The 14974-nt window shown below is 34.4% G+C and overlaps 3 protein-coding genes across 4 annotated transcripts in view; 1 reads left to right on the top strand and 2 right to left on the bottom strand.

Moving 5' to 3' along the window:
* Window positions 1–14974, bottom strand: part of pigs (pickled eggs) — a 149051-nt gene that overhangs the window by 7739 nt on the left and 126338 nt on the right. For both annotated transcript variants that reach the window (XM_053760900.2, XM_053760899.1), the window contains exon 3: window positions 8420–8983. In XM_053760900.2, coding sequence (XP_053616875.1) covers window positions 8420–8983 — 564 coding nt within the window. The remainder of the gene's footprint in view (window positions 1–8419; window positions 8984–14974) is intronic.
* Window positions 1653–3699, top strand: LOC128678998 (uncharacterized). Its single transcript, XM_053760928.2, has 5 exons — window positions 1653–2275; window positions 2363–2495; window positions 2581–2766; window positions 2932–3028; window positions 3298–3699. Exons 1-5 carry the CDS (start codon window positions 2121–2123, stop codon window positions 3594–3596), a joined length of 870 nt encoding a protein of 289 aa, XP_053616903.1. The 5' UTR covers window positions 1653–2120; the 3' UTR covers window positions 3597–3699.
* LOC128678995 (putative nuclease HARBI1) lies at window positions 3664–5749 on the bottom strand. The gene is made up of 6 exons (XM_053760923.2): window positions 5307–5749; window positions 5046–5217; window positions 4771–4961; window positions 4545–4680; window positions 4305–4446; window positions 3664–4174 (listed from the first exon to the last, which is right to left on the bottom strand). Exons 1-6 carry the CDS (start codon window positions 5399–5401, stop codon window positions 3768–3770), a joined length of 1143 nt encoding a protein of 380 aa, XP_053616898.1. The 5' UTR covers window positions 5402–5749; the 3' UTR covers window positions 3664–3767.

Raw genomic sequence — 14974 nt, forward strand, 5'->3', positions numbered from 1 at the left:
TAACAGCTTCCATTTAAGTCCTGTGAGGCCAAGATCTAATTCCATTACACGTGAATCATGAGCTATGTTTGGGCATATTGATAACCGCTGCAAATCAGACCTCTATGGCTTGGACCAATTAAAGAGACACGTAGTCGCTGACTCAGAAAGCATAGCTACACGTTTCTTAGAATCATGTGGAGATAAATAGAATTTCACCGTTTGGCAAGTAGGTTACATTGTCATGTAACTGTTATCCCACTATTAGAATAATCATGTTGCTGTTTCTCAGAAACAATGCAGCTTAAACTTTGTTGAAAAGCTTTTTTAAGTATTTAAATGTTTATTTTTCTTTCATTTATTAAAGCCAACAATTTTCTATGCTTTGAGAGTAGTTAAATTGATATTGGTAAATTAAATTCATTATCTAACTAATCTAATTTAAGAATTTACAATTCCAAAGTATCTAATTAAATCTGTATACTTGTTTGAATTCCTGTGCATTAATGGATGCACATGTAATTGAAACGAGAGATGCATTTTTATTATGAATACTTCTACTTTCTGTAGTTTCGCATCCCTTTGTCTAGTGCAGAATAATTTGGAAAGAGGATTTTCTAGTTTTCCCTAATAAAAAAAAGGAATTGGTAAAGTTGTAACGGACCAAGGTCTTTCTCTGATAAATAGATAGACTTAATTAACATCAAGATTATTCAATGAAATGTCATATAGAGCTTGATTGAAATGATCCCGAGACCATATCAAGTGAACCAGTCATCTTCGACGACGTATTAGGATCGTGGGGGCCTTCGGCACTGCCCGATTTCATCTGCCACTCACTGCCATACTGGGAAGACCTGATCGAAGGTAGATGCAAGGCCGTGTGGTTCCTCCACATGTAACATGCGTCTAAATCGCTTGGCTAAGTAAGACTACTCTAGGACATAAATTATGTGCGTTTAGATATTGTATTTGAGAAATAAAACAAAGCCCTAATTTTGATCATTGAAAAAAATATATACAATATTATTTTGTAAGTTGTTTTGTGTTGTGTGGCGTGTGTTTGAGCCTTAGAATAGACTCCATATACCCCAGTGGATTTCCTACGATGCAACTAAGGGTTTCTTGGTAACTTTCTTACGTAACTGATAGAAGTATTTCCATGAAGAGTTGACGGCATTAAGCATTTTGCATTATACATTTTGTACCTTTTCACAAAAAAATCATGCCAACCTCACAGTAAGACACCTTTTGGCATAATATTATAAAGTTCTTGTTTTGTGACTAATAAAAAAATATATATCACATACTTTGAAAGTGCCAGTTTCAACCAAGCAAAGTAGACGACTAAACATTAAAATGGAAGCTTATTTAACAGACCAAGGCTTGCGTTTTCTCACGATTCGGCCAGCACCAATATCTTGCAAGTGCCATTGTAGTTTTGGACAGATGATTATGACAATTTGTTTGCCAAATTGTGTGCCTTTTATTAAGGTAAGCATACCAGTAGGAAACTATCTATCAGTCGAAATGATAGTGCATGGCAATGTTCTAATAACAAAGGTTGTTAAATACCGTGCGAAGTGTAGAAGAAAAAGTAGAGAATAGGACCCTGGGCGCCGCAGCTCTACGGCTGCATCTATCTTGAAGTTCTGTACCCCGAGCACGAAAAAATATAGTTATCGTATCGTAATCGTAATTCTTTACTATTCGATAACGATCACGATATTGCATCGGTAGCACGAAACTATCCTAGATTACTATCGTGTAGTCGATTGTAATACGATACTATAGTTATCTTAGGCTGTCCGCAAACAGCACGACGTAGTTAAAAAGTGCGTTCATAAATGTCGGTAACGCAATTGTGGTTTTAAAATAAATTGAAAAACGACTTGACTGTTACGATTTTTATTAAAAACAAGAAAACATATTAATTTTAATGCTAATCTTAACAAAATCTTTCGTCTAAAGTTATAGCTGTGATATAAATCAGGTGTGTTTTTGTCACCGACGACCTAGCAACAAAAAATATTTTGAACGCACCTATCCTATTAGTCAATGTCAACTTAGCATTAAAAAAAAATATCAACCAAAAACTTGTAAAAGTTCTTTCGTCAAGTGGAACTAAGATTAGAAAGAATATGAAGTGGAATTTCGTGAAATTTATTGCCTTTTACAAGTGCAAGGAATTTAAAAGGGCCTGCGATGTGATGTTGCATTATTATTTGTTAAATAACCGTTGTACGATGAGAACTAGTCCAACACAGTTTGTTATTATGGTGGAGTTCATGGAGAGGTGAGTTTTTTTAAATACTTAGTGTCGAAATACTTTTAATGTTGTGTTAAAGTGACCTAAAGTTATCCTTGTATTGTTTTTACATAGAAATGGGGACTTAGCTAAACCAACTGGAGGCCCAAGAGGTCGGCAGTGGGCCACAAATAAATGGCGGGAGCTCGCTGCGAAATTAAATTGCGATGGAACTGGTGACTCCCGAACGGAAGAAAAGTGGCGAAAGGTAAGTTTTACGTGAAGGACATTAAATATATATTTGTATATACATTGTTAATTAAAGTTAAAGTGTTTGGTATATTACTTTATAGGTCTGGACGGATTTTAAAAATAATACAAAAAGGAAGGCGGCCAAATTAAATAGAAGCATGACTGGAACAGGGGGTGGTCCAGCTTTGAAGATAAGCCTCACAGACTTAGAGTTCAGAGTGCTGGCGATTATGGGAGAGCAGGCTGCCTCAGGCATGAATACCATCCCTGAAGTTGGTTTTGAGCATGTAAGTAAAATATTTGTGTTTTATTTGTCACATCATATTTTATTACTTCTGTGAAACTAATCATGACACCTGTGTAGTAAAGAACCCAAATATTGAAGTCAAAGATTTGGCTATGGTGGTTATATGATAGTAGGATTTAATATTTGTTTGTTTTCATACTCATAGGTAGAACAAGAAGTGGAGTTGGCATCACAGGAGGTTGACATAAACCCAGTAGAAGAGATTGATTTTCAGAGAGAGCCCTCTCCTCTACTAAATATAGGTATGTTTGGTAAATATAAACAATAATTACTTGCTTTACCTTAAATAAATTTTATACAATGTATTTATTCTTTTACTGATTTCTTATACATTGGCAATATTTTGTCTACATGTTTAGTCAGCTGTTCCATACGAAATTGAATAGCTAACTTGAAGATCAGCTATTTTGTTTTTTCTCGATTTCAGGGTTCCTCTGAGCATGTAGAAAAAATAATGCCAATCACTCTGTATGGATAAAGATTTATTGAAATAACTTATTAAACATTACAGGGGATGAGGACTGGAACCAACCTGGCACCAGCCAAGAGCAACCGCCTCTAGCACCAACTCCACCACAAACTAGGAAGTGGACTCCACAACCAAAGAAAAAATCTCATAAAACTAAAAATGTAGCAGATCTATTTTTAAGTGCTGAAATGGATCGGGATGGAAGGTATTTTGAACTGGAGAAAGAGAAAATACGGCAGAGAGATTTAGAGCTAGAATTGCAAGCTAAATGGCTGGAATTTATGAAAGAAGCTTTGAGTGTATTATATAAATTTTTGGAAGGAAAAAAGCATGATGAATGACTAGTTTTATATAAGGTTAGTTAGTATTATATTATAGAGGTAAGTGATAAGTAAAACAACCAAAATGTTAAGTTTTTTTTTAACTATTAAAATTATTGATGTATATTCTTCTTATCATTTATCTAATAACTAACATAATCAATCCTTGTAATTTGACAATCTATATCCTTATTAATGTAAACTATTGATTCTTCGTACCAACTGAGTTCGTATTGCTCTGCCCCTAATCAGTAAATCCCTTCCAGTGTCTGCCCTTTCCTCAGGTGCCACAGGTCTTAAAACGTCCTCGATCTCTGAAACTTGTTCAGAATCAGACTCAGGATCAGGAACATTAAATTGAAGGGCCAAGTTGTGTAAAACACTACATGCAGTTATAATTCTTGCACATTTCTCAGGCTTATAATGCAAAGTCCGATCCTTGCTGAGACATCTCCAGCGATTTTTCAATCTTCCAAAGGTGTTTTCAATAACCACCCTTGTTCGACCATGAACGGAGGTATATTTAGCTTCAGGACTATTTTCAGCTGCGTCGGTAATAGGTGTCATCAGCCAAGGTCTTTGCGGATATCCAGAATCACCTGCAAATGAAAAAAAATTAATATGATAATTAAAATTAACTTTATGAATTTTTAAATTTTTTTATTGATTTTATTGAAGTTATTTTACCTATATGACTATAATTAATATAATCGTCAATACGCAACCCACCTAGAAGCCATGTATGTTCATTACTTTGGTCAAGTCTTTGCATAAATTCATTCACGGCACTATTCTCCCAAATGAATGCATCGTGTGTAGCTCCACCATAACGCGAATTAATATTTAAAATTCGCCCATCGCTGTCACATACCTGTGAAAACGTTTTAATTATAAATCTTATGCATTATGCATATTATTTAAGCAGGTATAAGAGTAGGTAGTAGTAAATAGTTTATTTCATATTATTACCATTTGCACATTTAAGGAATAATAATGTTTTCTACAAAAGAAAAGATGTTCCACATCCTTTGGTGGTGAAAATATATGGAAATGTGATCCATCAATGCACCCAAGAACGCCGGGAAATCCATATTGTGTATAAAACCTGCAAAAAATAGGGAAAAATAACCTTTACATAACTTTTATTTGAATTTAATTTAAAATAAATAAACCATGGATAAAATATAAATCTTACTTTTGCCTGATGATATCTCTTTCAGCTCTATTGGTAGGAAATTTTATGAACTTGCTTAATATATTTCTGTTATTTAGGGCATTAGTAACCTCTGTTATATATTTACTGACTGTGGTCTGCCCTAAATATTTGCCCATACCAACAATTCGCTGATACGAACCAGTTGCATAAAAAGATAGAGCGCATAATACCTGTAAAAAGTAAATTTATATAGGAAAACTAGGACTTCACTAACTCATAGTAATTTTTTTTCATTATAATAATTAGCACCTTACCTTATGTTCTAAATCGACTCTTATGCTGGATCTTAAGGAGGTTTTATTTTTAAGCTCAATACATATATAATGGAATGCAGCTTTAGAGAGACGATACCTCTTTATAAACTCCCTTTCGTGTAAGTCTAGGGGCTTGAAATTTCTCCTCAAATAACTTCTAATTTTTATTTCTCTGCGTAAAAAATAAAAAGCAAAAATATTTTATTTTCTTTAAAAAATAATAAATATCCAAAAATATTTTTTATACAATTTTATAGTTACCTTCTGATTTCGTCTTCTTCTTCTTGAATGCTATTAAATAAACGCCATAAGTAGTAATAACTACGTAATGGACGGTTCCTTGATAACATAGACATTTTTTAAAGCACTGAATCACCTATTATTATTTTAAAAAATATTTTATATCACGAAACACGACCAAAACGAGAGTTCTCTCACTGTAAAATGCTCGGTGAGACACGATACGATAGTTTGCTGTCGAAAAAAACGATACGATCTGTCAAAAGTGTGTTCGTGCTATGATTTCCATACTTTAACTATCGTTTACTATACGATTACGATAACGATTACAAGAGTACTAAGTTCGTGCTATAAAGTTTTAGTTCCTCAAACGACCGTAGCGGCGCTGCTCTGGTTTTCATAGAAAATAATACGATTACGATTACCATAACCAGAACGATAATTTTTCGTGCTCGGGGTACTGTACCTAATTTTTATTAGATGCTTCGTTAGTGTTCATTAGATACTCTTATTTGTAGTGTTTTGTACTTACTAAAATCTATATAATTAAAAGTGAAAAACACTCACTCCCTCACTCACGTATCACGAAATCTCGAAAACTACTAAGCCCATGAAGATAACATTTTGCAGGAAGGTAAATTGTAGCAGACGTCCTCTAAGAGCTGTTGTCGGCATAAGCTAGTTATAAATATGAACAAATCTGTCTGTTTTGACGTCTGAACCGATTTTATTAAAATTTGGTATGGATATAACTAAAGACCCTAGCTCAAACATAGGCTGGTTTTGATTTTTTTCATTACGTGTGAAAATGTGTATGTATAATATCTCACAAGATACTTTTTGCGAATCATTAATTATACATATATATATAATTAATAATAAATATTGTTTTTCTGAGAATATGAAGAATACATTGACTGACGCGAAAATTTCGTTACTATTATTTTTATGTCTATGTATACTACATTACATATTTAAAAACTAATTCAGACTGTAAAAGGTCAGATTCAGAATATAAACTCTAAATTACGCAGAAGTTTATAAACAAATACAGATTGTGGTGTTTGCTGACATAGACTAAATATACAGCCATTGGGCGATAGATGTAACAACTACTCGTTACTAAACTTAATAACAGTCATTATGCAAAGATACGAGTACTGTCCATTTTGGGAAGCGGTGTTAAGATTATATTCTGCTATTAGTTCTGTATTGACATGCATTTGATTTATTTGAGTTCGTTTGCCTAGCAGTTTATACATGTATGGAAGTTCGTTATGATTAGATTGTATCGCCCTTTTATAATTATCACACATTTACCTCGGGTATTTAACTTATCTATTTCAAATACCATTAGAATCGGCCTAGCGGTGTAGCCATGAAAGCGTGGCAGACAGATAGGCTTTTGCATTTGTAATTTTGGATATGTATTATATACTGACCATTTGGTTAGTATGTAATTTTTATTATTTTGTGCATAATAAATACAATTCAAATTAGGTATTTTTTTCAACCCAAAAACAATAATCACAACATAGTATAAAACAAAGTCCCTTCCCATGTACGCTTAGATCTTTATAACTAGGCAACGGATTATGATGCGGGTTTTAGTAATAGATAGAGTGATTCCAGATGAAGGTTTATATATATGTAACATGTTTATGCATGTTGCACCCGTGCGAAGCCAGGGCGGGTCGCTAGTTAATTTATATTGTACTTTATACATCTTGTCAGTGTGCCACCTACGGCTGCGGCGTCTGAGGTGAACAGGAAACTTAGACAGATCTGTCTGTCCGTCTGTCCTACGACATATAGCAAGGTCGGCCGGTTTATACACAAATTCGTTCAGTTTAGCTAACATTATTACAAGTTTGTATGTTCGGGTGGAATCTTGTAACTCAATTTTGAAGCAGATATCTTCAACCGATTGATGTGAAATATTGAAACTCCTCAACAGTTAACTGCACTTGACATCGTTTAACGTAATAATATGTCTCTGACAACAATAAAAGCTTATATCGAATGTCGATGTTTGTTTCGATGTCATTTTTATAAATAATATCTATAATTACTTATTGTGTGTGTGATTACTTAACTGCTACTTACATCTTCATTTAATAAATCACATTTTGAATTAGAAGTTACTTATAACTCAAACAGACAGAATTTAAGTACTATATACTATTTTAAGCATTTTACGTATAGGTAGCGGTGAAGCGGTGGTGGTGTAATGGTTAAGACGCCCGCCTGTGGATCGAAAGGTCCCAGGTTCGAATCCTACTCGTGCCACATGAGTTTGTATATCAATCTGACTCACGTATAATACCTAGTTTTCACCGGCCACCACTTGCTTCCGGTGAAGGAAAACATCGTGAGGAAACCTGCACACTGGTTGATTGTTACTAACTATTGTGTGTGAAATGGAGAAGGCAATGGCAAACCACTCCATTGTTAATCAATGCGAAGAAAGTTGTTGTGTGTATTTCATTCCACGTAATGACCACGACCCTCAGCCATGAGGATACGACTATGACATATGGGTAGCAATTTGGACTGGTAGCCGAAGATCGGGCAGACTTAATACGAGAATACAACCAGTGGAGGGCTGATTGTATTTTCCTTGAGATGGGAGGATAACACCGTAAATAATGGACAGCAAGACTATCACCAGAGAGGTCCATAATCGGGAGAAGAAACTCAAAATATATTTATTTTAGTTCACATGTTACAACCATTGATGCTAATATATTTTAACATCATCATTAGTTAGCTTAATTAATAGGCTTCTAAATTTGGACAATTCAAAATGGAAAATGAATTTTGGCTTGATTTGGATCTTTATGCATGTTAAGTAAGTGTATCCTATTTACCCAACTTTATGTATATCGTCAAATACAGGAATACAACATTTGGCGATTCGATAAAAATAAAACAATATGGCTCATCTCCTCGCCTGTCCCGAGTGTCCAAAACCAGTACTCAGGCTGACTTGATGGCAGCTTCCGATGAAGCCATCGAAGTGGCTCGGTTCTAGCAATAATATATTTAGGTAGCACCCAATAGAGTGTTGATTTGCCATCGACACGCAAAGAAGATTAATATGGTATCGAAACTAAAAACAAAGTACCACTTACCCTAACGAATATCAGCATCTTCGTATCCCCAATCCTGTATTTCCCCTCGGAAACCCTGACCATCGGGAACTGTGTGGGACACGAGCATCTCTCCACTAGATCCCTCACTCTCTCGTCCAGACTCCTCAAGTCGTTGGTGACCAACTGCGGCTGCGGTCCACAAGGAACCAGTCCCAAGTGCGAATCATCTGGTCTCAACTCTTCGCCCGCTAATTCCCTTTCAATCTGCTTCTCCATTTGGACAAGCAGCGGAGCTGGCATACCTAAAACTGCTCCTTTTCTTGCAACTTCTAGCAGACACAATACAACATGCTTCTCATTCTTTCTGAGACATAAGTCATCAGTTTCGAATAGTAGACACTCTAGGATGCCCAAAGCCTTCCGGCACCAGTCTATGAAGTTTGATACGTTGTCTCGAGCGAAGAAGGTGCCTGCTTTGGCTGCTGGGAGCATGTTCACAGGAGCCCTGGAGCGTAAAGCCCTGGCTAAGGCTATGGCGTCATCAGATTCCTGGTTGAGGGACTCCAGAATGATCCTGGCTGATTCCCGGACGGCGTTCGCGTGCTGTAACAATGAGAAAGCAATTTATAAGTTTATTGTGATCTCTATAGCCTATAATGATCATATCTACTACACTGGAGGCCCCGGGTTCGATCGCCGGTCAGGTCAAGATGATAAATTATCTCTATATAATATCTATTATATAATTATTCTCATTTTAGTGTGTGATATTATAAATGTGAGTGATAAAATCTCTGTCCTTTAACGTTGATAAAACAGTGCAATGGAGTGAAGTGAAGTATGGTGGTAGTTGGGCGACTGAAGAAGGACTTTTACCGCGAGTGGAGCCGCGGGCAACTGCCAATGCCCCATGAATAATCAAAACATATATCTGGCTAGAAGTTGCTTACGGAAAATAAGCCATAATTTTACAGTTCTTTCGTTTAGTTTTCGTTAAAGGCCTAAAAACTATATGCCTTTTGATCTGACTCTTCGCTGGTATTCAGGCAAATTTTGCAATTTAATCATATGCATTAATATACATGAATAAAATTTTATATTGTGCTATTTAAACCTAATAAAGTTTAGGTTCGTCTTAAAGTAATTCCGTTCTTAAAATACATTTGCATCTTATTGTCGACTACTTGAATGAACACTTAGGAGTTTAATAAACATAACATTTATTTAACTAACGTTTACCCAACAGTGCAGAAAATGGAGAATGTCGCAAATATTTCCACTCATTGGTATTCAATATTAGGTGGCGTTTAGCAAGTCAGTGGTATAAAGGCTGGTACAGGAAAACGAGCTTAGGTCATATACGTATACAATAATAATTTTAGGCTTACTTTTAACTTATAAACTAGAGTTAACTTCGGAAACTTGTGTAAGAAAGAATAACCTTGAATATTATTCAATTTATATTCAACATACGATTTAAAAACATCTTTATTTTAATGAATAGTGCCAAAAAAGTTGTTGTGTGTGTTTCATTCCACGTAATGACCACGACTCTCAGCCATGTGAAATGCGACTGTGAAGAAGAAAAAAGTAAATATAATGTAATGCTTTGATTAATCGAATTTTTTTGATTGTGAATATGTTTTACATATAAGAGTTAAAATAAAATATAGGCACAGAAACCAAACGAACTATATTATAACAAAGCGAAAATGAATCAAATTTACCTTTTTTTTTTACTTATTCCCGTCTCTTTTCACCTAATTTTTTGTATTCATCAGAAAATCGCGTGACATATGTTAGTGATCATTAAAAAATAATATAATAATATCAGGTAATAACATGAATCTACAACTCACCTATTGCACTTGTACAAATTGTATTTTGTGGAATAAAATTTAAATAAATCCAAATTTTCCCGTAAAATTACTATTCAGCACTCAACCTTAGACAAATACTTGCCGTTCTAGCAGCATATGTTTGCATACATTAACTGTTACCACAGATAATATAATATATTGTCTATAACTTAGCAACATTACTGCGGAATGCTCATTGCAGATATACAAGAACGTTCAGGAATGCAGTGACATGTAATACTTAGGGAATCTTTTACATGTGGCTGATAAGCAGATTCAGATTTATTTAATACTAATGGCCGGTCCCGGCTTCGCTCGGGTCAAACCTAAACCTTCTTTAAAAATCACTCTATCTGTTAAAAAACCCGCATAAAATTCCGTTGCGTAGTTTTAAAGACTTAAGCTGATGAAGCGACTTTGTTTTATACTATTAAGTGACATGTTACAATAAAATAAGAATTGGAATACAGATTTTTTGGAAAACAGATTCAGTAGCACATCCTCTTGCGGGGTAGACAGAGTCAAGATTAGCGAAACAATGAGTTTCGCTAATCTTGACTCTGGCCACGTTTAGCTTACGTTGGTGGAACTAGGTGGAAATGATATTGCAAGTTGATTACAGACAGACAGAACAGGTATCTAAATAATATCTTGTAAGATCGTTGTGACAAAATAAATTTGTCGTTAACAAAAAATATTACATAAGAGTGGAAAACATTGAAAACAAAAAATGTTTTTAATCAAGTTGTTAATGCGGCAGCGACCTCGGACGGCCTTCAGCGGCATTTATCTTTTCACCATTACACATCAATAAATTAACAGAAATATTACTAAATACCAATATAAATAAGATTTTACATATACTTAATTTTTGAAATAATCTTTCATTGTCGTCTCAGAGGGAATTCCGTATTAATAATGTAAAGCACAAAATCGTGTAATATTTTTGGCATTATCTGTTAGCGATACAATTTTGAAGTTTATCATGTATCAGGACAATCGACAACGCAGAATTTTATGGCGAATTAATAACAACGCTCGAACACGGCATATATTTCGATGATTTGACTGGGATTTCAATTTATTTCTTATAAATATAAAATAGGGTTTTAGAAAGATGACATTAAAAATAACAAAGTTAGAGGCTAGCTAATACTGAAAATGAAGCGTCTGTCTGTCTTACATGAAGCCACCATGCAAGTATTCAAAATGGTATCGTAGGCGACGGATCCTTGATCTAATTAGCAATTCGGAACCGACTCGATTACGACAATCGATTCTAAAGTATCGGCGCCAGCGTGTCGCAACACTAGTAAAGGGCGTTCCGTTTCATAATTGATCGATAGCTTTATTTAAATACGTGAATTATTTTGTATTAATAACTTTAATTAATGATCCAAAAGAGAAATTATGTAAGATCGTGGAGTTTTTTTTACTTAAAACGAGTTAGACCTCTATGTCGAGATATTAGAGGAGGTTTTGCTTTGAATTATAAAGTATTGCAGTGATGTTCACTGTACAAGTAATGACTCGACACGAAAAATACATTATCTGATATTATAATAGATATTGTATGTAATACGAATAACATATCGAAGGTTTCTACCAGAATACCCACGCACTATTGGACAAAAACTAAAACCCAATTCAAAAATGGTTTAATTTCAATGAACACGAGAGCAAATTTTTTTTTTAAACAACTGAAAAAATATTTTTTCCTCAAATATGTTTTGTCACTATTGACAATTGATTTTGACAAAAATATTTTTTCCTAAAATATGTTTTGTCACTATTGACAATTGATTTTGACAAAAATATTTTTTCCTAAAATATGTTTTGTCACTATTGACAATTGACATTGACAGAACGAGAAAACATATACTTTAGCTTTATGAATAACAGGGTTAGTAGATACCTGATGTTTTTTGTAGTTAGGAATAGATTGATCTAAAATATTTATCTACTCAATCGAACTAAGTCTACATACGTTGCTCAAAGTCAAAATTATTTTTAAGATACGTTATTTTTAGTTTATTTATGTCAGATGTCTTTAGGTGACTTGAAAGCTATAACACAATCGACAAGACAGAAGTTTTCTGAGACCAGATTTTCAAATTTTTTTGTTATGTAAAAAAGCTAGAGTAAATTAAAAATTTAACCTAGTGCAGAAATAGATGTACGCAAGCATGACAGATGAAAGTGGCGTCAAATATCTTTAGCTCATTGAGGAGTCCACCCCACGCTCAACCCACTTGGAAGAGGAGGTATTTGTTATGTGTGGCACATCTTTATGAATCATTACTGTGTACTATAACGTTTCTATTTTGTTATCATCTTGATCATTAAACTAAACTTAAATTAAATTAAACGTAGTATAATCTCTGGCCAAAATCGCACGAAAACAAAACGAATAAATACGTTCCAAAATCAAAATCTCCATTTTTGGAAACCGGTTAAAAATACACATAGCGCGTAACCGAAATAAATGAATATTGATTAAGTTTAAAAATATATTTGTTATATTTAAACCTCAATTGCACTATACTATATGTGCCTATCTCTCTCATCTGAGCTTGCTGAGCTAATTGGTTTCCCGGTTACTTTCTTACTCTTTCGTCTCCACAGCTCTTAGAACTGTCACACTAAATTCACTCGATTTTCATGTGAAAAAAGGACAAACTAAGATGAATGATTTAGGTATCAAATGAAACCAAAAGTAATTTCACTCTTGTTATGCTAACCAGGGCCTTGAACCCAGCTTTCCGGTTCCATTCAGTTGAACTTAATGCAGTCAAGTGCATCATTAAACGCCGTAAATTTTAATCCTTCCAGCTATTTATTGGGTTGCTTTTATCACATCACAAAAAATGTGAGGTACATTATTGTTAATGCCTTTTATTTATAAGCAAAAATTAAAAAAATATTGTAAGAGGTAATGTCACACTACATAAAGAATTTTAGTAGTAACTATATAGTTTTCTTTATGATACAATGTGGTCACAATAGACGAAAAGGAATACAGTTTTCGATTTGATTAACTGTAACTACATTATGCAATGGAAAACTATAACAATTTCTACTAAAATTCTTTTTATCTAGAGTGACATAATCTTGTAAAATGTTTTTAAATTTTTGCTAAGAAATAAATTAATAAAATTGTGAGATGGCGCTAGTGTGCGGCGAGAAAGCGCCTTAACGCACACACTAATTTATAAAACTACCCAAACATACGATAATATCATACATTTTTGTCATTACTTATGTGTTGAAACTATTGTCATAGCTTCCCACGTCGCTGTATGTTTCCGTATTTATAAACATTGCGTTTGTTATATTATAACAATGTAGGTGAGGCAAGATGGCATCGCGGTCATTTACGTTAATACGGTCATTAGGTTTCACGACTTTTAGGTCAGTTATTGTGACATTGCTAAATGTTTACTTAGTTATTAGACGATAGTAAAGAGGTAACACAATTTGGAGAATTGCAGGGTGTAATAAAATACTTGTAACATATATATATACGAAGTGGTAAGACACGGTTGACGACCTCGGTGGCGCAGTGGTAATGTGCTTGCCTCCGAACCGAAAGGTCCCGGCTTCGATCTCCGGTCAGGTCATGATGGAAAATTTTCTTTTTCGGATTGGCACTGGTCTTGGATGTTTATCTATATATGTATTTGTTATAAAACATAGTACCGTTGAGTTAGTGTCTCATAACACAAGTCACGAACTTACCTAGGGGCTAGCTCAATCTGTGTGATTTGCCCTAATATATTTATTTTTTATTAAGGTTACTTAAGGGTAGATACAGTAACGGCAAACAGTCCGTTAAATTGGCTGATGATCTATGAATGCCCTTCTTCTTATTAAAGAATCGCAATAAATTCAACTTAGAGCGTGTTCTCATTGCTCAGTCGTGGCTCCGTTGCGACGTCGCAATACGTTGTAGCTCTGTCGTGCTTCATTGTCTTTTATAGGTTTTGACATTGACGTGCGTTGCTGTGCGTCGAAACTTCATACCTTGGATTTAGCCTACTAACTCCATGCTTTATAAAAGTTCCTTCGACAAATGTCAAAATGACGTGAGACGACGCAGCGCGACCCGAGCGCCACTGAGCAATGGCAAAACGCACTTAAAGCACCAGTAAATAAAAAAAAATGTCATTCGTCTATGCCCAAAGAAAAGTAAATGGATAAATTAAATTTGTAAATCGAACATTATATTTAGAACGTTATTTTTGCCGCTTTCAAAGCATGCCGCTATCGACCAATCCCAGTGTTTTGTTTTATTTCTGATTGAGATATGGCAACACTCTAGCTGAGGATGGGAATTTGTATTTTTTTTTTCTTTTATTTCTCAATTTATCTCCGCTGTATTGATTTAGTTTTATTTAGATGGAAAGGATACGTTTTAACTGAGCTACAATAAATTTTGTGGCGATGCGTCGTTCAATGAGTAGATTTCGTTTTTACAATTGCAATAATTCTGAATTTCCATACTTAGTTGTATCTTAGAATAAAACGATAAATATGAGGAAACAATAAAAAAAATCACACGTTTCTTAGTAGGTACACGAATTCAGTTTTGTCATCCTACACTGCTCGTAAAATACAGTGAAAAACCCACTCTAATTAAAATAGTGAAAAGTCGACACTTAGATAACAAGAAGGATGTGAAAATTAATGCAAGGCTCATACTTACGATGTTAATGGCATTGACTAACCGGTTTAT

Source organism: Plodia interpunctella, chromosome 21 (assembly GCF_027563975.2).
Source record: "Plodia interpunctella isolate USDA-ARS_2022_Savannah chromosome 21, ilPloInte3.2, whole genome shotgun sequence".
Classification (NCBI taxonomy): domain Eukaryota; kingdom Metazoa; phylum Arthropoda; class Insecta; order Lepidoptera; family Pyralidae; genus Plodia; species Plodia interpunctella.